This window comes from Labrus bergylta, chromosome 7 (genome assembly GCF_963930695.1).
Source record: "Labrus bergylta chromosome 7, fLabBer1.1, whole genome shotgun sequence".
Classification (NCBI taxonomy): Eukaryota; Metazoa; Chordata; class Actinopteri; order Labriformes; family Labridae; genus Labrus; species Labrus bergylta.
In genome coordinates, this window is record NC_089201.1 from 26,831,676 (window position 1) to 26,857,442 (window position 25,767).

The window sequence follows — 25,767 nt, forward strand, 5'->3', positions numbered from 1 at the left end:
TCCTTTTTTTATTTAACTTCAAAGAATGACCTCAGTGAACACAGCACAGTGGGCTGCTCTTTTTGGTTGTAGTGAACACGTTATTTTTTGCTAATTTAAAAAGGTAGAGGCCTCTCAAACCAAGAATTCTGAAACACATTTAAAAAAGGTCATATATCCTACTCCTGCTGTAGTTTAATAAATATAGATGACGATCATTCGTATAGTAAATACAGTTCTACCTGTTGTTAGAGGCTAACTTTAAAACAAATGCTGGTATATTCTAAAAGTTAAAAAAAACTGTGATTGAGGTTCGTTGCATGATTTCAAACAATCAGTTTTGTAATATTAAAGAAAAGAATCCCTTTCTGTGAACAATGCACTAACATGTAAAAAGGACTTAATAAGTAACCAAAGGATTGGAGACCGCTTAAGGTCCGTACTTGTATTTTTTTTTTCCAGTTGAGCTAATTAGTTTCTATCTTTTCTTAAGTTTTTGTTTTCCTCACTTCATGTACATTACAGTTGACAGGATTTATGAACACATGCAAATACTTAGTTCCTGCCCTCCGGTGATGATGGAGTAATTGGCAGTGGGTCAGATGCTGTTGCTACAGTGTCTTATAAATCAACAAGTACAAAGCCAGGAGCGAGCGCTGACTATCAGGCATGTTTGTGCCTGGGTTGGCGGGGAGCTGGAGGGGAGCTGCTGATGGACGGCCTTCCTCACACAACTGCAGAGGGCCGTGTTACACTGCAGGTCACTCCTCCACCTAATGAGGTTACAGGCTCCTCCAGTGCTGTGACAGCACACAAATCCAGCCACTTCACCATGCTTTTGTTCAGAAGATGGGAAGTTGCCAACAAGTCTGAACACACTGAGAGAGAAGCGCTTTACCAAATTACAGATAAGCTCTTCATCTGTCATTCATGCCTGCCGCTGAAGAGGTAACAGCTCGGTGATTCCGGTGTTAAGACAAGACAGAAGAAGCACCGAACAATCGTAAAGGGTTTGGAACAAAAAAAACATTTACAAACATCACCAAAGACCCCTTACCTACGACAGAATGAGAATATGATCGCAGGCGGTCTCAAGAGGCAAAACAGTGTTTTGGAAAATGACTTCCTTTCTGTGTATTGCTCCCTGTTTCTATGCCTTATCAATTGGTTCTCAGTCACTGATCTCAGCTTAACCCCTTTCTTAACCCTCCTATCAACACACCTACCTAAAAGCTTCTAGGCTAAATGAGAAAAGGCATCTCTTTCATAGCAGCTTATCAAATGGTATTAAAGGAGGTAACTGGGACCTGCCCAGTCCTGGCTGTCTCCTGTGAAAACCACACAAGAGTTTCTTGTCCAGTCAGTGCCTTCTCTGCCCCGCTGACAGATTTATCTGTTGTGATGATGGAACAAAACGAGTGAGGAGGATTAACTTTAAACTACATGACATGCTATCTTCAGGTGGTGTCTACATGCAATGGTCCACAGAAAACAAGGAAGACACCAGACTCTTACTGTGAAGACAAACACTTAATGACGTAATGTTTAGGTTGGTTTTGCATGATAAAAGCTCGGAGGTCTGGGAATGTTGATCTTTGTGCAAACTAAGCTGTTGACTTTCAGAGCAATTGCATCCAATGAGGATGTTTCCTTTTATAAACGGAACCACGCAGGGCAACAGAAATCAAATTACAGTGACAGTGGATCGAGCTGAATTTGAATACAAACTGAACAGGATATAAAACTATGTTTTCGGTCAGTATTATTAAAGGGCTATTCAGGAAATATCAAAACAACGATTGAATGGGCTGCCAGTAAAATCTGTGCAGATATTTCTGATCCTCAAATCACATTGGCAGTTTACTGACTTTCCCTGATTTTCTCACTCTGAGGTGAGACTGGAGGTGAGTAAAACATCTCAATAATTACATATTTGACTTTAAATTTGGACTTTCATGTCCATATTAAGGATTTACGTGAAATTTAAACATCCATTTCCTTTCATTGTGCCAAAGTTTCATCAAAAGTATGTTTTTGATGAAACATCATGATTGTAGTTGTTCAGAGATCTCCTGCACTATAAATCTTGTTCTCAAACGGTACAGAAACATGGTGGTGCCCAAGTAAAAAATAAAAAATGTGATGAAAAATAATCATTCCAGCTCATATTTACTCAAATAACTGTTGCTGTGATTTTTTTTTTTTATAGATATCATGAAGATCTATTTAATCTAGTCCAGCTAATCAGTTCAAAACAATATATGTCTAATTAATTGGTCTATGATTAAATACCACAACTAATGACACTCCAATCAGGTCTCAGCTGCACAGTGTCTGTAGCACTGAGATTGATAGAATGCTAACACTAGCCTAAATTTGATTTAAAGCATATATAAGCATGCCAGCATTGTCACTGTGAGCGAGTAGCACAGTCTCACAGAGAAGCTAAGTGGATCTGGAAAAGTAAAAAAACAAGAATACATGTTAAAGTACATGTACAGGTTTCAATGAATACCACAGAGCCTTTAAAACAATGTCCAGGAGTCATTGTTTTTCAAAAAATATTCCACAAATCTAGAAGTACAACTGAAAAGGCCACTGTGTCAGAAGCTGCAAAAAACCCCCACAGTAATAGGATGAGCAGCTAATTACCATCAACATGAAAAAACGACAAAAGAGTCATCATTGTGGACGGCGCATTAAGACACAAGTGAGAAGGATGGCTCCTGCATTATACAGCAGGGGGAATCTTATCGAATTATCGTCCAGGGTGACCATTGTTACCCCAGCTGATTGGAAGCTGAAGCAGCTGGCAATTCCTGGGACAGTGTCCGCAGACCAGCCGAGCAGCCAGATTGCACTTTATAGTCTCCTCCCATCAGACTCTTTCATTAAAACTGAGAGGAGGGAACAGCCTCGGTCATCCTGCCCCCAAAACAGATGGACAACAACTGGCAGAGTTCATCCAGGACAGCCTTAAAGTTTGATCTTCAACTTCAATTCACGGGTTCACTCCTTAACAACTAAAAACCAGCAATGACAGCGAAGAGTAAGACGGATCACCCTCCCCACATTACATTCGTCATTATGCAGCCCGACAGAGAAGCTGGAGGTTGGTAAACAAAGCTCTGTGGGCTGAGTCGACTGGAAACCGCCACAAAGCTGCTGGAGTAAACATTTAAAGGTTGAGTGTAAACTTGGGTGTTTATAAGACATAATAACATGAGTTAGAAGACAATGTGGCAAATAAGGAAACAGATTATTCCCGTGTAACTTTATGGAATAAACAAAGGTCAGTGTGGCACAAAATCAAACCAGCCATGGAAACCGCAGAAGGCGTCTAGTTGTAAAAAAAATACAGAAGAATAAGCTCAGAACAATTTCACTCTCTGTTTGTGGTGAGGAAACACGAATGTGACTGGGGGAACAAATAACAGCCTAGGAAAAAAACAAACAACAACAAAAAAATACCTTAAATCTGAATCTTTACAGCTTCCTTCATTTCCCATTATTGTACCAAGACAAGAATTACGAAGTCCATGTTGCAACATCTAAAAGGAAATGTCTGTAATTAAGACAGAAACTGACATTTGCCTTCTTTATGAAAGATTCTATTGGGTTTATAATCTTATTTTACCATGTTCAAAATAATGACAAAAGCCAATACTAGGAGTGGAAATCACCAGAGGCCCCGCGATACGATATTATTGCGATTTTAAACATTTTGTCTTTTTATTTCTACACAAGGGGAGTCAAGTCCACACACTGACCAGCACTGAGATAAAACTAAAACCCTGTAAAAGGCTGCATTAACTTCACAATCTGAACTGTTGGTATTTCAGTCTAATCCAACTTGAACATGATTCAAACACTGTCTATTAAACACCTAATTACTTACACACACACACACACACACACACACACACAGGCCCACACACACACACACCACATGAATATACCCCTTTTCTGGCCTGTGCTCACTGTAATTGTCTGTTGTGTTGTATTGCAGGTGTATCGTCTCTTGTCTTGCAAAAAAAAAAATATTATAATAATAATAAGAAAATATCGATACTTGCCGTCCATGAATTGATATAATATCGCCACAAACTATCTCGATACTATGCTGTATGGCTTTTCTCCCCCCACCTCTAGTCAATAAAAAGAGGCAAAATATTATCTTTGTACTGTTTACTCAGTAAAAGCATTTATTTAGTTTAAATACATTAAGATAAGAAAACAAGTAAATAACAGTGTTAGGTAGTTTTGTAAGAAGGAGGACATTGAGTGTTACATTTTATTACAAGGTCTAACTAATAAACCGTGAGCATTTGTTATTGTCGTCTCGACAAACAACAAAAACAATTAGTATGGCCTCATAATAAATATGCAGCCATTTTTTGTAACCTTTAACTGTAGACAGCTTCCTTAAAAGAGCTCTAATATGCAGCACAGTAAACCGTTCAATTCAAGCTTCACGGAGTAATGTTCAGCTCATAAAGTTTGATAGCATGCTGCTTGCTTTAGCTGTCCCTAGTTCCCCTGTTCTGACAGGAAGTCTTCTGGAAGCAAAAGCAAGAAACTCCATTATCCTCCACCCGGGTACAACTCCACCAGTCCCTCACAGCTCCCTACCTGTTTCATCTGACCTTCTCTAAATAGGTTTTAAACTGAAAGCAGTTTTATACACAGTATTTTTTTCCCCAATATTTAAACACCACTGCTTAATTCAACAAGAAGTGTGCAGCAATAAGTAAAGAACGACACATTTGAAATATGTGATTCAAAATTGCCAGCGGTAAAACTCAAATAAAAGCAGGTTTGACTCAAAATAAACCATTACAGGCCACAGAGGGAGACACAGGCTGGAGTCAGAGACTAGACGTAGCCTAGAAAGCATGAAGGGGTGGGCGGGGGGGGCGGGGAAGTGTGGTAGGACGCAAACAGCAATACTGCGGGAGGGGGAGTGTCGGGTGTTGTCTGAGGAATTAGTAGAGAAAGTGGAGACTGAATCAGATATGGCGGAGAAAAACAAATCTCTAGGTGAGTCAATGACACGAGAGATGCTTGTTAGGTCAAATAATCTAAACGGCCCTGACTTGATGTGACTCAGGGGCCAGACAGCCATGCTGACTGAGACTCTATTTATTTGACTTTGTCCAGGGATTAGAGAGGGAAGTGCTCCCCAGGCTGCCTCATTGGCCGATCACTTTGTCCCACTCAGCCCTGGCTGGATGTTTCTGTAAGAAGCTGGCGAGGCAGGACTTGACAAAACAGTTCAAAAATGTGCTTTTTTTAAACTGAAGGGAAGGACAAAGAAAAAGCTGCCAGGCAGCGCCTCCTCGCCAGCGACACCACTCTCAAATAAAGAACATCTCCTGTGGCCCACTGACCTCTGACCTCCCCTCTGGGAGTATGTTAAGCAGAGGGGAGGAGCCCTCATGTAGTGACAGCTTGTGAGCTACTCACATCACACTGGTCTCCTCCTCTCTCCTTACAGTGCCACCCACCTCAGCCACCTCTTTCTTTGCCTCTCTGGGGAAATCCGGTAATAGCCTCTCCGGCCGTCCCCCTCATCACTGATGGGACACTATAATCTCTCTATCCTCACGCCCAGAGGCAGGCACAGTGAGATGTTATGATGGCTCCAACCACAACTTGGCAGGAAATTTATGCCTCATTACAGGAAGTGGGCTGTATATTTTCCTCATCATAAATGCGGTGGCAGGTGTTTTAATTCCTTCTCTCAGCCTCAAATTGATGCGAGTTTTACTGTAAAAAAAATACTTCATGCAACAAACCCAATGAGACAGATGTTTCAAATCAAGTACAGTTATAAATGTCTGCCATTATATCTGACAATTATGTGTATTTATACGGCGGTAATGAAGTCAGAAAAGGCAATTCCCTGAAAAAATGTCAAATGTGCTTGTCTGTTAAATAAAGTCTTGTTCACCAATGGCATTTCATCTGGAAATCCAATTAACCATTGTCTAAACCAGTGACATCTGAGTCGTGTAAGCCACAAGGACAAAAGACAATGCCAGCTCTCGTGCTGGGAAGCCCCCTCTATTGGTACCATGTGCACAATGAAAACACAGTTAATCTGGTCTTCATTAGCCAATAACCAAAGGCAAGTAGGTTTGGAGTAAGTGATACTCTATATTGGGAGGGTGAGACACGGGGAGACTCAGCCAAAAACAACTCATCACTGAAGAGACATGCCAAAGGGCTGGCATGACCCCTGCACTGCCGCCAAGCAACGAGAAACTGTCTGCAGTGTAGCACGTAATGCAGCAAGGAAAGAGGGGTAGCAATAGGCAAACATTATAATAAACATCTGCACTAGAAAGTAGGGGGGGGGGGGGGGGGGGTTAGGTGCATAAAAATACACAGCCAATCAGTTCAAATTATAACCCTTAAACCAAAAAAGTCATGTTCATACATTTTCTATGATATTAATATGATCCTTTTTTTTGTTGCTCTACCTGTTTCTCTAAGATGCGTGAGATCTCGCCCAGAGTTCTGTCCAGACCAGACACCTTGTTGTTTGCCCACTGGCCACTGTCCTGGCCTTGGAGCTGCTTCAACAGGTCCTTCACCAGGCGCTGCAACCTGAAAACCAGTCAATGGTTTTTATCAATCTGTTTGTTAATACAGGTTATGATCCGTCATGTATAGTATTAACAGTCAAAGAATCGACTTTGTATAAGAGATTCAACGGCCAGGCAGTTGAGTAAACATTTTTCTCACACCAAAAGATAACATTCTGTTGAAATAATTCATTCTCAGTCATTTTTCAGGAAAATAAAAACAATGAAAGACTGGTTTGAACTTTTAAAATGGGACAGTTTGCTGGAATTATTTTTTTCTAATGACTGTAGATGTAATATTTTTTGACTGTTAGTCTTACAGGACATTGACCAGGGCTGAAAAATATAAAACAGGGCAGCTTATTAAAATGAAATACTAAAAAAAACATCATTCTCCTGAGGTGCCTTTAGAAAAAGTGGTAACAGAAAACAACGTTTTCAACTTTTTTTTTGTTTTAAATTCTTGGCCTTTTCTCTATAACTGACTTAATAACTGAAATATTGCTGACAAAGGTCCTACAACTCAGCCTGATTTTATTAGGGAAATAAATTGAAAAACTAAAAAAGAACTGATGAAACTTCAAATTCAGAAAAAAAGGAAAAGACTCACTTGGCTTTGTATGGCGATTCAGGGACCTGTGTCTTAGCCTCCATTGATGTCTCATATTCCTTTGCCCTGCAGACGGAAAAGAAGGAAAAAGTCTTTGAATCCCAGGAAAAAAGTCTTTGGTCTGTCAGTAAAGAACACATCGGATGAAAGCGTGAAGAAAGAGAGAAAGTTCAAACTGAGTTTGTTTATTTGGCCTGTCAGCCATTCACCAAGTAACTCCGCTTTAAATAATCAGACACCGGCTCTGTAGGGACGGTGGTTTGCTGCCATAGACTCATGTTATGAAATGTTTTTTCTACCTTTAAATCCACCTTCCTTTGAGTCATTTTCAGAAGGGAGGCTCGAGTTCTTCACTTCTCTCATTGTCAAATAAACAGTTAATCGGGGTTACAAGCAACGCAACCAGTGTTTTTAATGTGTGACCCCCCTCTTAAAAAGGGCACGGCCATTAGGGGACTGGCTTTTTTTTTTCTTTTCTGTGGCATTACTCCAGCAGCCGGACTCTTAATTCTGAGAATCACAAACTATGTGCTTGTGTGTCTGTGTGTGTGTGTGTGTGTGTGTGTGTGTGTGGAGGCGGGTGGGGAATTGTATCTGCCAATCAGGCATTCCCAGACATGATAAGAAACTATTGATCTGAGTAAGATAGAGCGCCTTCCAGTTACCCATCTCTTCCCTCCACTCTGATAGGATCAAATGCTTCCAGGAAGACAACAGGTGAGTTTGTCCAGGCATTCGTCAGACATGGAGTGACCTTAGTCTCATCTCATCCTTTTTTTTTTAAATTCATTTGACTACATTTTCAAAAGCACACTCTAAATGCATTTAGAAAACAACATGTATATACACAAGCTGTCAGTGAGGTTTACATACAACAAAAAAAAGGTGAGCAATATTTCATTTTTCATTCTGGATATTGTCATCAGTTTGTTTGTCCTGCTGTGTTTTTAAGATAATGTGACGCAGAGACTTGCTTTCAAAATGGCCTAGACTGTGTCTGCACTGTGTGTCATTAAATAACAATATCAACCTACGACAGCTTAACCGTACCTGGTTAAACAGAGATCAACCACTGAGCTTTAAATAGTTTAAGACTGTAGATCTGTTCATTACACAACACATCCCCATTCATTTGACCGCTTCTTCTTTCACAGAGACTCCCATCCAAAACATAACTAATAAAAACAACACAGGCCTACAAAAGAAGCCATCACTTTAGTGTCAATAAAGGGGAGTACCGTAGATCCCACAAAAACCTAAAAAAGTGTACAAACATTTTGATTACTCAATGTACCAGTGCTTAGAACCTACACAGCCTTTATAATGTAAGTTAGTCCACCAGGTGAACTGAGTCAATACCATGCTTGCCCCCTTCATACTGTAGTCCGTACTCCATACAGGAGTGACTTTGTAACATACCGCCATCTGGGGTCAACACACACACAGAACAACACACTGGCCACTCTGTTCACTCGTCTGTTGCTCAAACCAGAGCATGGGAGGGGGGGAGGGGGGGGAGAGACTGAGACTCAAAATTCTACCTGACACTGGTTACTTTTATGAAATTTTAACTGTAAATTTTCCCTCCCAAAGCACTTATTAAAGAAGGTGAGCCATGCAGAAAAAATAAAAAAATAAACTAAATCAAAAACCACACACAAAAGAGACCACGTGTGTTTAGAAGTGTGTACACTGGTTTATGACAGAGCTGCATGATGTTGGCCTGGTGAAAAGTCTGGCGAGAACCACTCACGTTTTACGGACACCGCAGTGTTCCAATAAAACGGCTCATTTCCACCCAGCGGTGAAGCGGCTCACCTTTATGTTTACTGGAGCTCTGTGTTATTTATGACCCCTGGAAGCCTGCTGCCTTTGAGTGCTGGTCTCAGCAGGGCTGGTGCAGGAGTGATAGTGAACAGAGACGGACCGTGTTGTCACTTTCTAAGGATGGTTGAGCCCGAAGCCAAAACCAGCAGCACTGAGCATACAGCACTGTAGCCGCCTCTAAACCCTCCTTTTAAATACTTAAAGGTGTTTTATAAAGGTTGTATTAACAGGGATGGTTTCTCACTGTTTTGTGCAACAGCTAACACAAAACAATCGGTTAACAGACTAAATGATTGTAGGTGAACAGAAATGGGTTTGTTGGAAATTTAACTGAATTTAACAGATTTAGAAGAGTGTATGGGTCTTGTCCACAAAAAGTCAAATCTTTTAAATCTATATTGTGATCATGATTAAAAAAAAAAACAGACTTTTATCATTAAATCCTTCTTAAACATTACAGTCATCCTTTTTTTGTGATCAAATGTAAATTGAAATTAATTACAGTCATCCTTGAAGAAGAATTGGTCTGATAATATCTTACAGTAAGTACTTTCAACAGTGTGTCTCTTTCCCCTCCCCCCTCTCTCTTTGTTGTGACAGCCTGTTAAATTGATTGAACTCAGGTCCAGGTTCTGACACACAGTAGCTCTACCTCCTATTTGTTGATTACTATTGATTTTCTTTGATACTTCATTTAAAAATCAATAGCTCAGAAGACGAAAAAGTAGGCATAGCTCATTCATACTTTAACATACATCCTGCTCACTAAAGGAGGCTTCAGATTTGGCAGAAACTACGGATCGATTTGCAGTTTCGCTGCCCAATCATAGAAAGTGGTCCTAAATTAAGCTCATCAGTGTTACCTTGTGGACAGCCGGGATGCACATAACATCTTCTTCACTTCTCTTGTCTCTCGTAAAAAAAAGCAAGAAAAAAAAAAAAAAGCCCTGGCACAGTTTTGTCCGCTGTGCATCTCAGGGGACGGAGAGGAAGAAATAGAGACAGAGGGAGAGAAAGAGAGAGAGAGAGAGAGAGAGAGAGAAACTGGACTTGTTACCTGGAGTTCATCCTGGCACGGAGCTTCTTTGCCTTCTTCCTCGCCTTCTGCCTCTCCTCTCCATCCTTCATGCTCTCAGAAGACACAGAGCTGTCCGTCACTATATCCACTATGTATTTCTTTAAGGAAAGATGCTCCTAGAAAACACATACAAATGATACATGAAACATACATCGTGAGGAAAATAAAAGACAGAGAAAATATATAATGTGCTGTTTTTTTTTGCCGAAACATGCCAACAAATGAGTGGTGGAGATTTGCAGTCCATTTTACTGGAGATTATACATTTGCTGTATATTTTTTTTTACTTCTACATTGATCCACTTTATTAGAATGAAGATGAGATATTATAGATCAGACTTACAAAATATGTATTTAACTCAAAGTATTGAAGCATGACATTGTTAAGGCTGCAGCTGAACCTTAGATACAAGGAAAATGCAACATGTCAAGATCTTTCAAGAGTTGTACGTTGAGTACATTTTTATCAGCACTATTAAAGCAGCTAAAAGTGATGTTTTAGATTTTTTTTGCATCAGTGTTGTTGAGTTTTCTGTACTTTTACTGAAGTAAAGGATCACAGTACTATGGCCACTAACGATAAAATGAATAATACTGCTATAGATAATATATAGTGTGACATGTATATCTACACCTCTATACAACACCAGTGTGCCTGGCCTCTACACACAAAAGCTCCAATCTTTTGAAGTCACATCCCCAACAGGCATGCAACATAAAAGGCTGGAGGTGTTGCTTCCTGTCTCTCTCTTTCAGATGATTCTGATATTTCCACCCAGCGACGGGAGAATGTAACCCAATTTGGACAACATGATGCATGTGCAAGAAACCAATTACCCAATTATGCTGTCATCCAGCACCCCAGAGGATAGGACGGTCTCAGAGATACAGGGTTTCCATTCAGCAGTCTCGCTAACCTGAGTGTGGGACGCTGTAGCCTTTGGTCACAAGTGTTGTCAGTGCACCTGCTATCTGAATAGAGGTTTTCACTTTAGGTAAAAAAAAAAAAAAAAACAGGTGTTCTTAGATGGGCTGCAAAGAATGGGAGTGAAAAGGAGCCTCGCTATGATCTAAATCTAAGTGTTTTCAATAATCTTACTTTATTAATGAGCCTCACTGCAAAAGTAATTTAGCTCCTTTGAAGAGCTTTTGATTTGTGGCGATTCTGGAGCTCTTACGGACTAAGTGGTCTTTGCTGAACTTGTGCAAGTAGTGTTTTTTATTTTATGAAATCTCATCCTGCTTTCTTTTACCGGGCAGATGTATCACTCGCTGTGATAACTATAAATACAGACTGTTTCAGCAGTGAGTTTTCAATGTATTCGTCTGACACCTTCCTGGCAGCAGCAGGTACAGACATCAATATAGAAATGATCAACCTTGATGGTGGTCTTGCTTGCTTTTGCAGGAACAAAACAACCCAATTGTTTAAAACATTTTTACACCTTTTTTGTTGGTGGAAGTGGACAGGATTCTGCTGCAAAAAGGAAACGTCATATACTTCTATGTATCTATCAATGCTGATTTAAATATTTCTAAATCCTGAGATAGTTGTGGGATGTTTTGCTCATGAAGCCAGAACTGTCAAACAAATCTGACACTGCCAATCCAAACAAGTTAGCTGAGGATATGAGGAATTTAGTAGGTAAACAATGTTCTTATATTTGAAAATAGTTTGGATTTTCAGGAGCTTTAGTGCAGATGAAGTGGTTAGCTTGCAAAAAAATTGGCACCATCTGAATGTTTTTTTTTTGTTGTTGTGCGGAAAGTAAAAATAGTAAAGAAGGGGATGTAGATAACTGTGAATATGAAAACGGAACAGGGACTGCGAGTCCTATATTTTCTTAAGAAAGAGGTGCTGTTGTAAATGTATGCGCTCACACCTGTGCCCTCTACTCCTCAATACCATGGGTCAATCATGACTCATGCTGTAGCTGTCCCTCACTTTGGGATGCAGCTGTTCAGTAATCTCTCTGAGAGACTATGCAGTGCATGGCCCACTCACTTAATGGAAGCGTTTCAGTAACACATCCTAACATTTTAACAAAATTACTCTGGTCACATAAAAGGTTATCCAATATGTTAGGCTGTCACGCCAACTATGATCCTTAAGGAAATAAAAATTATAATTGTAACTTCAAATTTCCTGTTGTAGGGAGACAGCTTTGAGATTTTGAGACAATCAGACTTGACAACACACAGGTGTCCACCACTAAACCATTGTTATAAGGCAGCAAAGACGTTGGCCTTAGGATATTGCTACACCACAATACCACACATTGCCTCTGGTTGGAGTAATGTGACACCAATCTAAACATCTCCCCCCTTCCTCTGTAACTCGTCTGAAGGAAGCCAACACAAATACAGAGTCTATAGGATATGTTCTTTCACTGCGTCTTTTGTTAAAAACAAAGGCTATTTCACACCCCTGACTCTGAATATAATTTCAAACAATACAGGGACTAATACGTGACATTTTTTAATTGAACTGAGTCCTGTTGGAGCAATTCGGAAGATTTAAACTACTTCATTAGATCCCTCAACAGCAGCCGCGCTGCAGTAACAAGACACATGTCGGATCTGAAAACAGTGTGGAGAGATTGAGGCTCACTTCAGCTGGCAGTCTGGATATTTCATCAAGCTTCTCAATTTGTGGCTATCAGTGCAGCATTAACTACACGACTATTCAAGGCCTTTGGGAGGTCAGCTCTTATACCCTCTGCAGCCGAGTGAACCTTTTTCTTTGGCAAGCTCTTCAGACAAGCAGAACATAGAAGCTCAAATATTTAATAAATAAATAGTCAAGAACTCAGAAGTCAAGGGTATATGACTGGTGTGATATAACCTGCTTCATACTAAACCAGGACTCGTGGTGAGTTCAGTTTGAACTGCAATCTCAAGCTCTGTCCTTATACATTGATCCTTAACAGTTGACAATCATTGTGTTTTTAATTTAATTTGCAAGTCTTTCACAATGAGACTAAATGAACGTATACAGAGGTGTAGGACATTTCTCCACACGCTGCACCTGAAGCGACCTCTTCACAGGTGCATCAATCGTCTTCATTTTAATTAAAAATCTTTCAATGCAGGTAGAGTAATGGAGGTGCGGCCTGGAAAATAGTTGGCAGAATTATGAATGAAGAACAAGACACCAAATTTAGCTTTGATATAATTAACAAGGGGCCACAGAAGTCTATCCAAACACTGCCTCCACAGTGAGATTTATTGGACAGCTTGATAATGTCAAGACATATTAAATTATGATCTTGTGCGACTTCTACATTTCCCACTTCAATAACAAACACGCATTTAAAACTTTAAAGGGAAACAAAATCAAAATCATTAAGATTGACTTCAGCAGGGGCTGACTTGTCTTGATAAAACAACAATGTGAAAGTTGAGAAAATAGTCTCAACATTATTGATAAAGCTATATGATGAGGGGGCGAATTATAAATGAAAAGGAACTTTTGATATTGGTGAAGTGTCTGTTTATCATATTGTCAAACCAGAGAAAAATGACCTAATTTGGACAGGAAATGATTTAGAGGAAAGAAAGGAAGGGGTATCAATTATTCTACACTGAAAAATGCTTTGAATGAAGGAGCTGCCGGGGCTTAAGGTGCTGCGTATAGCACCAACAGTTGTCAGCCTCACAATGAGCACGGCTGAAAAGCCAATCTCATATTGCAGCCTGAGAGGTTACCTTGCATTAATGAGCTGCCTTCTCATGGAAAAGAACTCCGTGACAAAAAACAGCCTGGAGACAAGGGGGTGATGTCACCCCTCCACTGAAGCACTGAACCCTAACTGTGTACATTTCAAGGCCCATTTGTAATCTCACAAAGCCAACAGAAGAGACGTGACGGTATAAAAGGGGATGCATAAACAATAATAATGACCTTGTCATAAAAGCATTCAGCCGTGCCTTTGTCTTTTTTACATGACACAAGCAGCAGCAGAGCAGTATTCTTTGACAGGATGAGTGGATGTTTGTTCCTGGCAGGTTGTGTGTGATACGCACCACTTCCTCATCAGAGAGCTCCCGTCCTTGGATGCTACTACTGTCTCGCACGGCCTGTTGGTGCCTCTTGCCCTTGGTGTGGCTGAACAGGTGCACCTCCGTAGTGATCTACAAACACAAACACAGTGGTCAGAGGTCACTGCAGCGGACACAAAGGAGACAGAGGCAGGAAAGGGTCAACAGAGCCCCATGGGACGCTGGTGAAACGATATACCACATCAGCTTTCAATAGGACATGACCTGGCTCTCCTGATCCTCAGCATGAAGCAAAAACTAAGAAAGGCAGTGCAATTTGTAAAATACATCACATTTGATCTGACTTTACAGTTGTATTTTACTGTTTAGCTTGCAGCAACCGAGTGGAAAAATTAACAAACATCATAGACCTCTTCCAAGGATGTTAATACTCTAATATAACACAACGGGTTTTAAAAATGTCTAAACATGCCTTCCCCTAAAGTATTGCAATCAAGAAGTCAAGTATTTGGGAGATGCAAGAGGACTACACAACACCACAGACTTCCAAATAAATGTAGTAGATATGTAAATAATGATCACAACAATGGGCAGGTGTAAAGGCAAGCAATGTTCTCGTCCCATCTCTGGAAAGAGGCCCATTTTGAATGGTTTGTGTTTAATGTCATTAAATTAAGTGCATGCAGCTGACCAATCCATGATCTCTGGTGTCAGATGCTGGCCAAGGTTATCTATCATTTAACAAGATTACCTCTTTCACTCCAGACTCCAGACCCCCCCCCCCCCCCCCTCCCTTGTTTGAGGACACAAGGTGAGGTAGCAGGTCTGTCAGAGATAAATGTGTCAGGTTGTAAATTTGTTGCCTGACACTTGAAAAAGCATAACCATGCCCAGTAATACATCTTAGCTTAAGAGCCCATGTTTAATCGATGCATTTAAATCCTATTTAAATGTGACCTCTTCTAAACTCCTCTGAATCACCTTCCTATTAGCTCTTTTATGAATAAACAGATTGCCCCCAAAAAAAAGAAGATGTGAGCTGTTCAGCGGCAGTGTCTCAATCTTTCCCTCCTACATGTGTACCAGATAAAGCATTTTAGAACAATGTTATAAAAATGAAAGAACAATCAAAGCCTGTTTGGGTGTAGATGACCTTCCTGAATTCCATCTGTATGATAACAGCTGCTTTTGAAGCTGTTCTGTGAGATTGAACATACCACGACACAGCACAGGGAGCACTGTTTCTTGCGCTCATAAGGTGTCAGTTTTGGGGCGTAGTCCGTGTTAGCATGTCGGCCACTGCTGAGTTCAGCAGCCTTCTCCTTCCTCTGCTCAATTTGCTCCATATGCCTTCGGCTGCTCTCGTCATGCTGTGGAAGAAACCAGAAACCTCGGGTCATATGGGAAACGGGGATTTTTTTGAAGTTGTGTTTGCTGTAGATGCATGTTGTACACGTACCTTCATCTGGATTTTCTTCTGCAGCTCCTCCATAGCCTCCTGTTGAGCAGCACTAAGAGCAGCCAGACGTTCTTCCCGATCTCTTTAAGTAGAAGGAGAGAAGCAAGGTTTGTATGCACAAATACACGGCTCTTACTCGTCAAAAATGACTTCAAATGAGGACTCTTGCGGCCTGTGCATAAGAATAAATAGATTTGAGAGCACATACCTGGCTCTCTCCCGTGCTGCATCTTCTCTAGCTTTCTCTTTTTCTTGTCTCTGCTGTTCAATACGAGCCTCCTGCTCTTTCCTCCGCACCAGCAGCTCCTCCAACCGTGCCTGCCGCTCGGCTTCCAGCACCCGTTTACGCTCCTATAGCGGGAGTGCAAAAAGTTTTTAGATGCATCTAAATCTGACAGTTACATTTGGAAAAAGTGGATGGATCACTGTTGTCGTTTTCTTTTGAAGCACCTGCACAGCCTCATCTCTGGCCTGCTTCTCCTCCTGCCTCCTCTGCCTGTCTTCCTGTAGCTCGTTCAGGCGCTGCTCGTACTCATTCAGCTTCGCCAGGGCATCGTGCCTCTTGTTCTGGGCTTCCAAAGTGTTGATGAATGCAATTTCATTTACCTGTAGAAGACACACTCACATATTATATTTAATAAATTAAACACACAGGGTAAATACACTATGATAAACTAGGACATCTGTGAATAAATAAATAAAAAGCACAGGTCAGGGGTTATGCATGTATCTGAAGATTTAAAGTGTTATTTATTTTTTTAAAGTTTAATGTGTGTACATAAATGTAGTAGAACACTTCAAGTGTTAAGGCATGAGTGCAAATGACCCATTTCTCGGCTGCCACACGTAGGTATGGTCTCCTCTACCTTTGCCTCTTCTTCTTGGGCCTTCTTCACAATCGCCTGCAGCTGCAGCTCTCGCTTAAACTCCGCATGTAACAGCTTTTCCTCCATCATCTTACGACGCTGCTCCAACAGCTCCTCCTTCCATTTCCTCACCTCCTTCTCCTGCACAGAGCGAAGAGTGACAAACAGGAGCATGTGACTAATCGCAAAAACAAAATAACAATTGACGTACTCTGGTGTAACGCAGACAATGGATTCTAAACTTATTAGTTTCTACCATCTCCAGTAAGACCACAGTGGGTTTGACGCCAATACACACCACTTCATGTATTTATGTGGTTAATCCTGATTTATTCTAGGACTCCCTCATCTTTCCATGGCCTGGGGAACAAAAACAAACTTCATGAAAGGCTGTTGATTTTGGCCAGGGGTCTCTCTCACGACTGTCTGCGGCCAGCTGGCCTGGGTGCTATTTGAGGGGGTTGTAATATATTGTGATTCTATCAGGCAGTGTGCTGACAAAACCTCTCGTTATGAGCCAGACTGTGCCAAGCATGCATGGAGATTTTTTTTATTTTTTCATTTATTTTTTTTTAAAGGGTGCTTTCCGTCAACTTGGCACTTCTTACTCACTCTCTCCAAGAGCTTCTGCAGTTTGAGCGTCTTTTCCTCGCGGAGTTTGTCCCTCAGCTGCTGCGCCTTCAGCTGTTTCTCCTCATGTTTCTTCTTTGACTCGGCAATGGTTCTGTCAAATAATGGGAACAAATCATTTATCACCTGCTTTTCTCCCCTTATCAACAATGCACATGGCAGGCATATACTCTGATTGGCACTAGGGCCTGTTTAGATGTTCTGGGTGGTAATCTTAAAGGAGGAAGCAGTTGAGTGGGTCTGTTACTCTCATGATGCTGGCTCAAATCACTGGAAGGAAAACAACAACAGCTAGAGCAATCACTGCACCTTTTGCGTGATGGTGAGGACAGTTTCTCGTGCATGTGTATCCCATGACCCGGAGGCCTAGCAGGTTCTTCTTCTACTATGTCGCCCCACGACGTGCTCTGACGCCATGGCTCGCGGGCTACAGGAAAGTCAAGAAAGGAAAAATAAATAGACTCCAGTTTAAAGTTTGTTATTACAATAAAATGAGAGTTCAGTTTTCATTTAGATGTTTAACTCCATACCATCATAGTCTGCCAGCACGTCTGTCCAATCAATGTTCGCTCCACAACCTCCGTTGCCAATGCTAGCCTGTGGTAAAGATTTGTGTTTTGACATACATCGCCATACATTTCAAATCTTAATTCCAGCTCAAACATGTAAAACGTCAAACAAAAAGCGCCCTACATTTACTATACAAATGAGTGTGATGAATCTTACAGAGAAGTCGCTCTCGTTGTCAGTGTCCAGGTCGTTGTTCTCAGCCTGGATCTCTCTGGTCAGCTGCTCCTCCTCAGCAATGGCACTGGCAATGGCTTCCTCGTTGGCCTTCTCCAGTCGGTCGGCGAGCTCCTCTTTCTTGGCCAGGACTTCTGCCATGGACTGGGGCTGAGCACATGGCATAGGAAGCACTTCACACACGCAGCAATTCACACTTCGCAAATGTTGAGTTCAAACATTTAAACAATTTGATTGTTTGAATTCAGAAAAACAGAAATGAGTTATCATGCTATAAAAAGGCCTTTTTTTTCCCCAGGAAGTCATCAATGTAGAAATGAAACAAGTATAGAGAGTGAGAAGTTCAATTTGGTTGCATTAGATTCCGGGATTGCTATTGTTCCTGACTGTTAACTGATAGTCAACTGTCGTGGCTTACCAGGACAGGACAACATCATGTGACACAGGTTTTCCTGAAGTCTTTGCTGCTTCCTTTCTGGAAAATGTTATGTTGACATAATATTCTTAACACCTTTTTTAAATTAAATAGATTGAACATATGATAAGAAGAAAACAGCATTTTCTCTAAGTTTAAGTAATAAAATATTTCATAAATCTTTGTAATTTAACAAAAGGCATTGCACCTATTGTAATTTATTTCATCGTGCAGTTGTCTTTTGATTTGAACTTGTGTACATGATCTAAAGCCTAAAAGGGAACACCATGTTACACCCAATAACAGATTATACCACACAACCACCACAAGAATTCACGAGTGAGGAAGCATTCCAGAGTCATGCAGGGCACAATAACTGTGAGGATGATGAGATGGTGGAAGGAGGCAACTGATGGTTTACTCTGGGAAACTGTTGATCTACAACTGTATCAAGGGGATTTGTGTATTTTCATTGCGTGGCAATTTAAACAGAATGACTCACAGTTTCTTTCAGAGAATATGTCTTGAAGTATGCGTGGGAAGTTTAAACATTCTTTGGGCCTTAATCTCCTGACACATGGGTATAGCCTCTGCAAGGTCAATGATTACACTGATTTAAAAAATCTTCTCTGAAGGCTATGTGGCCTCGAATTTAACAGCAAAGTATTCAACATTTTCATTCCCTACCTGTCAAAATCTGATATTTACACTTAAAAAGTGTAGTCATCCTTGACTAAGTGTATGTAGCTTTGTGTTTTTACACTCCATGATGCATTCAAATAGTCTATACACCTAATGTGGACAGACAGTAATTGCTTAAGATTTGACAAAGTTGGATTCAAACTAGATACAGAGTCCTGGATCTGGAGCGCTTTTTTTTGCATAGAATTTCTAAAAGTGGCCAAAATAACTAAAACAAGTTGTGGGATCAGTTTTGGGGAACACCCTGGGAGCACTTGCTCAAGTATAAAAGTCATCTACTCACAGCTTTTCTTCACAGTGAACTGTGCTATAACAACACTACACAGAGCTATGCAGAGTCCTGCCTGCACTTTGGTCTGGAAGTTTCTAAAGATTGACTTTGTTTAGGCGGTGAGGGACCCTTAGGGAGCCCTGCTCGCCCCCCTCCCTCCCCTCCCTCTGCTCCTCCATCTCTCAGCACTCACAGTAGAAAGCTCTGTGGGGTCCAGCACACTCTCCAGTTTCATCGCTGCCATGGGAGTCTCAGCCTGTCCTGGAGCAGATGTGGCCATGCCCTGCGACGCGCCCCCCTCAGCCCCACTGTCCCCCAAGGCCAACAGTGCACTGAGCCCCTCCGTCTGGGGAAGGTCTGGGGATGGGGAGAGGGACAGAGCAGGGACCGGGACTGATAAGGTAATGTCTGTTGGTGGGTCTGAGGCGGAGGATGGGGTCAGCTCTGGGGCTTGGGAAGGGGATAGAGCCGGTATTGGGGGAGGCGCGTCTTCGCAGGGTGCGTTGACACATTGCCCCGAGTCTTGTACACTCTCTGCTGGGGGCTGCACCAACAGTCACACACAAACACACGCACATTCAATTAAAACATGCATATTACAAGCAATTTACAAGAGCAATGAAAACAAAAAAAAAACAACCAGTCAATACTCAACACAATTCAAGGCTAAAAACACAAATCATGCAGGAAAGCTGATACTGACATGCCCTAAACATCCAATTACGATCTAAATAAGCTGAATAACTGGAAGCACTGATCGGGATTTGAAAATCAACCAATTGAAATGACCCACATTCACCGAGTGTGTCTGAAGGCATTGACAGAGTATCTATTTCTTGAGAGTCAAAATGGGTTTTCTACCTCTGAATCAATCAATTGCCCTAAAGTTGATATGCCTGTCTGGATGGTATGTCTATGAATACCAAGGAGACCAAAACAAAAACAAATGTGGCTAATATAACAGTCTAGTGTTACTCTACCTCTCGTTAATTATTGATATCTAGGGTCGGCTCTGCGAGAAAGCCCTTGCACAGTACTGGACTTCAGTACCTCAATTATGTGTTGGTTCTCTGGACTCTCAACCTTCTCTGGTGGGTCAGGCTCCACAGGGGCTTGCTGCTGAGTGTTCATTTGGGTTGTGTCCTTTTCCGACTGACACTCAGGACGGATTTGTTGCTCCTTCTGTGGGGGAAGGTGTGGCTGGTTACACTTCGCACTGTCCTGTTTTGGGATTACATGAGCCAAGACAGGACTGACTTTGGCAACCATGGCAGAGCGAGGTTTGGCAGTTCTTCCTCGCTGGACCGTCTCCCAGCCTTCTGCATCTTTTTTACCTGGACAATAGATGAGATGCAGTGTCAATCAAAGGGAGAAGATTAGTTTCCTGGGCTCTCTGACAATATGGTCGACGCAGGCAGCGATTTCTTACCCAGTTTTTCTACAGGGGAGCTGGTCGATTGGGTGGAGCTCATGGCCGACTGAGTGCACTTGACTCTGTCTGCCCAGCTGGGGCCTGAGTGGGAGAGCCTGGCTGCAGCAAGTGTAGGTGGGGGGCCGCTGAATAAGACACACACACACACACATCATGCACGAGAACAAAGAAATATGCACCTGTACAGCTACTGTCAGCAGGTATTTTTTGTAAGTTATGTCACTTTATGGTGTCTCTGTATAGGATACTTCAGCAGCCTGAACACAGAACCTATCTAACACCCCGGCACTCTGCTTTGAGATAGCGTTAAACTTTACTGGACAACAAGCCTCCGTCGTGATCGATATCCATTTCCTGCAGCATCCGATTACAGAGCCGTGCACGTATTGAACCGATGTTTCAGCAGTCTTTAACTGACACTTTCATCTACACCTTCCACCCATTCTGTGGCCAATGAGTGGGAAACTCAACAAATTGCATTATACAAATGCTTCGCCATCAGTAATCAATGGCTGAATTGCACGATAACACAGTCTGCATTTGCTCGCCATTCAAAAGCAGGCACAGTGCGTCATTTAAAATATTGATTGGTTTATAACAGAAAGTCTTATGATACAATTTTAATCAAATTACATGTTGTGTTGGTATTAAAAAACAAAAACAAATGCCTTAAAGTGATGTGGAAAATGGGCACAGCAAGCAAGGTCTCAGAGGAGAACTAGAGATATCTGACAGAGCTTACCCAAAGGTGAGGGTGCGGCGGGCGCCTGGAGAAGGAACCATGCGGTCGGCTGATGGGCTTGGAATCACATGACGTCCTGGAGACATCTTACGTACCTCCCAGGCTAAAGATGTGGGCCTGTAAAAAAAAGTGAGAGTGGAAAACGTGACATAAACAACGTTAAGTTACAATACCTAGTTTCAAAATACATAGAATTGGCTAACACTTTGCCTAATCAGTTAAATGGCTGATTCACTGAAAGCTACTTATACAATAAATGGAACAAGTGAAATTTTCAGGTTGTCTTATTGATTAACAGTGTGTGGTAATTGAACAAATTTGGACGCTGCACTGGGAATTTCATTTCTTAATCAATTTACGGTCGCAGTGGTCGCCGTGTTAAAGAGGAGCCAATAAACTCATGGATCCCTTTACATTTCATCCACGGCTATTGATCCATTCTGTGCGTGACTCAAAGCCAGAGAATAGATATCACCACTTCTAGTTTCACTCCTGGGATTAAATGGGGAGTGAGTGAGAGCGAGATTTAAAGAAAGAGAAGGAGCGAGAGATATCGAACATCACCTGTTCTGGGCGTCCGTTTTCTCCAACTTCTCCTGAAGCTGGATCCAGTCTATGAGAGCTTTGAAATCCCGGACATAGTTGTCCAACATCATCAACACCTCCTAGAACCAACAGAAAGAAAGTGAAAACTGGTGCATGGGATTCATTTAAGAATATTTGTTGCACCATAAATTTTTTTTTAAAAAAACAATCTCATTACATTTCATTATCCTATTAAATACTACCATTAAGGGTTTCTAAAATAACTGCTGTAAATCATCAAATACTTGAACCCTAGCACAAACCCTGGCTTTATATTTTGCAGATGTTGTATTGACATTTTCAGATTACTTGTAAAGTGTAAACTGAAATGCTGCATTGCACTGTGCTATAAGTATTCTAAATCTTAGGGCGTGTGATATTCACTTTCTGATTGAAGTGGTCAAATAGTTCAAGAGTATTGGCAGGCAGGAGGTGGCCCACAAACATGCAAAAACAAACTCTTGATTGAGAAGTTAAGAGGTCGAGCGGCGAAGGCAAACTTCTAGTGGCAGATGCATTTTATCTGCACTTGGACTGACTGACAGTTTTTGTTATCCAGAGGTGGAGGGCCATGTGGAGCTTTTTTCCCAGAGCTCTAATGAAACCAACACAACTGATTGATGGGGAAAGTGAAGGGAGTGGTAATTGAGAGTAAAGCTTCACAGTGCTTTTAGTTAATAGACAAGTCAGGGCGGTGAAAGATGTGTCCGGCAGCAGGCCCCCTGATTACAGCTGGTTAACAGGCAAAGACCACCGCTACGGCCTTGTGTTCATTTGGTAATGAAGGCCAGGATGAAAAGGTTTGCTCCTCCTCTGACGGATAAACCGACAGTGACTGAAGGCACCATGAAGAGGCCCTCAACATATTACAGGCATACTTACCTAAATAAAACCCTCACATAACATTTCATGAGGAATGACAAAATGTTTAACCTTTCAGAGGCATTGTCATTAAGCAGGGTGGGCAGTAAAAGGCTGTGGCCAAAACAAGAACAAACAAGTACAACATAAATCTGTTTGGTGACCTCATGTTAATGATTCACAGCTTTGACTGTTTTGATTCTAAATGTTTGGCTTAGGAAATACAGTTTTGCGTCACTTTTTATAAAAAGTACGTAACACTTGCAAAGTTTACTTTTACATGTCCTCTGAAGGAAAATTGTTAGCTTGTAATTGTACAAGCACATGGTGCAGTATGCCCACAGCTACACTAGGGGTTTGTGGCTGGGGGATATCATAGCACTCTGCTTCCCCTCTAGATGACTCCATCATCTATCAGTGTCCATTAAAGCCAAGCTGGGTGGGACAGGGGATTATGTACAGCGCCCAGCTCCATGGCTATTAGATAGTAATAGGATGTAGAGAGATAGAGTGGCATGAAGGGAAAAAAAAATACTGGCCAGATGTCTTTCTGGCCAACAACATGCTGATCACACCACAGGGAACAGTGCTGTAGCACTGACAACCTGCCAACCACACCATGGGGAGCTGGGCAGGGGTACTGACCGCAGAACCTCACCAGAACCATGCTCAGCATAATCCAGCATGGCAGAAAAATCAATAAAACACAACAACAACCAGATCATACCACGTCGATCTGGAGAAATGTCACAGTGCCATACCAAGGCTGCACCGAAACAAAATACAATGCCTCACTAAATAGTAGTAGCAAAGTCAAAAAAGCTCTTAATTTTTAAGAGCCTAAAGAGGATCAAATAAAGGCCAGAATGGCTACGTCTTATTTTAGCAATAGCTCAATGACAAACAAAATGCTGCTTTTGTTCCATCATCATTATTTAGTCATGTCAGCCAGCCAAGGAGAGAGTCCTGTGATAATTCTGTCATCAGCGAGCCTTCAGGGAACGCCTCTGACAAAAAGCAGAAATCAAGAGGAATGTGAACTGGGATGGAGAAGCTTTGTTATGATCTAAATGTTGCCCTCTAGTGTTCATTCCGACACCCTTCAGTCTCCCCATGAAAGGCATTTCTGACCAACAGTTCAGATCATGAACTAGTGATTCTGTACTTGGGTATTACCACCCGGGTACGTGTGTGCAGACTGACCCTGCATTCTACGACGCTCTGATCAGATTCACAGGTAACGTAAATCTCGTCCACAGCTCGGCGCAGGTTGTCAAAGAGGAAAGCCCAGTAGCGTGCACGCAGGTCTACTTTGCGGGGCTGCCTGGTTTTGGTGGGGCTTTTTTCCGGCCCCTTGTCCAGTAAGGCACCAGCTGTGCTTTTAATTTCCAGACCAGCATTCTGTAGAGACAAAGCATGGACCAAACATTATGGTAACAACAACACACTCAACAGAGTGCCATGCAAATATCTAGTCAGTTTATATATAGCTACCGTAGCATTTTACTTTCTGTTTGCTGTGGCAGAAGTTCAAGCTATAGCTACTGTATGCCTTATATTACCAATAATGAGTATATAGATAATACTATAAAGACAAAATGGGGGCGAGTGAGATGGGAACCTGTTGTGGCTACACTGACTCTGCACATTACCCCAGTTGTTACAGGAAGTATTAAACATTAAAACACTATGTTCCAATAAACAGTGAGACATTCAGGAAAATACTCAATTAGGTTATACAGCTTTTTACAAGCCCAGCCAATGAGAGGCCGCTGCTGTTGAACCATTACATAATTTCATGTCCCATCACATACTCATAGCCTGTTGTAAATTACTTTTGATAAATTTAATATCTTTTCTCAAGTTGATCTAACCGACATAAGGCTTAAGATCTAATATGAAAGGGAAAGGATGACTAAAACAATGCCAAAAAGATAGTTTCATGACCATCACAGAAACGCACAAAAGAAAGAAAGACTTCTCTTGGTGACTGGTGCCCTCTAGTGGAAGAAGATGATACTGACCTGTTTTTTATTCCTTTGTTGACCAGAATTTATCCTCTGAGCTCTTGAACCGCCACCAGAGTTGCTTTTGGACTTTGCTATGAAGAGAGGACAAAACAAAGCTCATGTGTGGTAACTAAAGTAAACAATTAGTAATGATCCTGATGCAGGTAACAGTCAACATGCATCTATTATGAGGGTGAAGAAGTTTTGATTGATTGTTGAGGAATTGGAAAATCCCCAAAGTTAAACAACAACAAAGGGGACAAACAGTGAACCCAACTGAGTGTCAAATGGTAATGACTTGTTTCAGAAGCTGCACTTTCACAGACAACCTCATATGACACCTGAACTCTAAACAAGGCTTTCAGAAGATTTCTTGCATTCATAGCACAAACTCAAGAGCAGCAAAATAAGCGTTGAATAAAATAACTGCACTGACCCACAAAGAAGAGGGAGAGTGAGTGTGAGAAAATGTGAGAGGCTTTGGAGGGGGTGTCTGAGTAGGCTGCTTTAAAAAGGAGCTTTATTTGGTACAAAGCTTAAATAATGTAATGGAGCCCTGCCATGACAAAAAGAAAGCCGTTTTATTGGACAAATGAGTTCAAAGTTAGCCACTTAACATGGTTGTTTTTCTGTCAACATTTCAAACAATTACATTATCAAAGAACATAATATTCCAGTGATCAAACACAGGATACGAGTGAGTCCACCTGTGCCATCAAACAACAGAAGACAGAAGCACATGCCAGGCAGGTGAAGGGTTTAACAGCAAAAAGAGATTCTCAGAATGTTCTCATCATTTATCAGTCTAGCCAACAGATGTGATCATTGTGCCTCAGCTGATATCACAAAAACTGTTTTTTTTTTTTTTTTTTTAAATGATCAAACACTTGGAAGTAATTGCTGTGGTCACTATAATGCTCAAAACGACTCAACATCTTGTATAGATCCAAAGATATGTCAGATAA

General features: G+C 41.4%; 1 protein-coding gene across 4 annotated transcripts in view; it reads right to left on the minus strand.

The window, feature by feature from the left end:
- The window catches only part of scaper (S-phase cyclin A-associated protein in the ER), a 54,717-nt gene that overhangs the window by 24,284 nt on the left and 4,666 nt on the right, over positions 1-25,767 (minus strand). For 2 of the 4 annotated variants that reach the window (XM_065957218.1, XM_065957219.1), the window contains exons 3-22: positions 24,818-24,894; positions 23,997-24,194; positions 21,912-22,012; positions 21,348-21,464; positions 20,603-20,730; positions 20,224-20,507; positions 19,367-19,717; positions 17,768-17,935; positions 17,572-17,638; positions 17,351-17,468; positions 17,024-17,135; positions 16,412-16,552; positions 15,996-16,151; positions 15,754-15,896; positions 15,546-15,627; positions 15,304-15,456; positions 14,111-14,218; positions 10,064-10,200; positions 7,180-7,245; positions 6,465-6,591 (exon numbers count right to left, since the gene is read on the minus strand). In XM_065957218.1, coding sequence (XP_065813290.1) covers positions 6,465-6,591; positions 7,180-7,245; positions 10,064-10,200; positions 14,111-14,218; positions 15,304-15,456; positions 15,546-15,627; positions 15,754-15,896; positions 15,996-16,151; positions 16,412-16,552; positions 17,024-17,135; positions 17,351-17,468; positions 17,572-17,638; positions 17,768-17,935; positions 19,367-19,717; positions 20,224-20,507; positions 20,603-20,730; positions 21,348-21,464; positions 21,912-22,012; positions 23,997-24,194; positions 24,818-24,894 — 2,834 coding nt within the window. The remainder of the gene's footprint in view (positions 1-6,464; positions 6,592-7,179; positions 7,246-10,063; positions 10,201-14,110; positions 14,219-15,303; positions 15,457-15,545; positions 15,628-15,753; positions 15,897-15,995; positions 16,152-16,411; positions 16,553-17,023; positions 17,136-17,350; positions 17,469-17,571; positions 17,639-17,767; positions 17,936-19,366; positions 19,718-20,223; positions 20,508-20,602; positions 20,731-21,347; positions 21,465-21,911; positions 22,013-23,996; positions 24,195-24,817; positions 24,895-25,767) is intronic. The other 2 variants (XM_065957220.1, XM_065957221.1) reach the window with 1 other exon arrangement.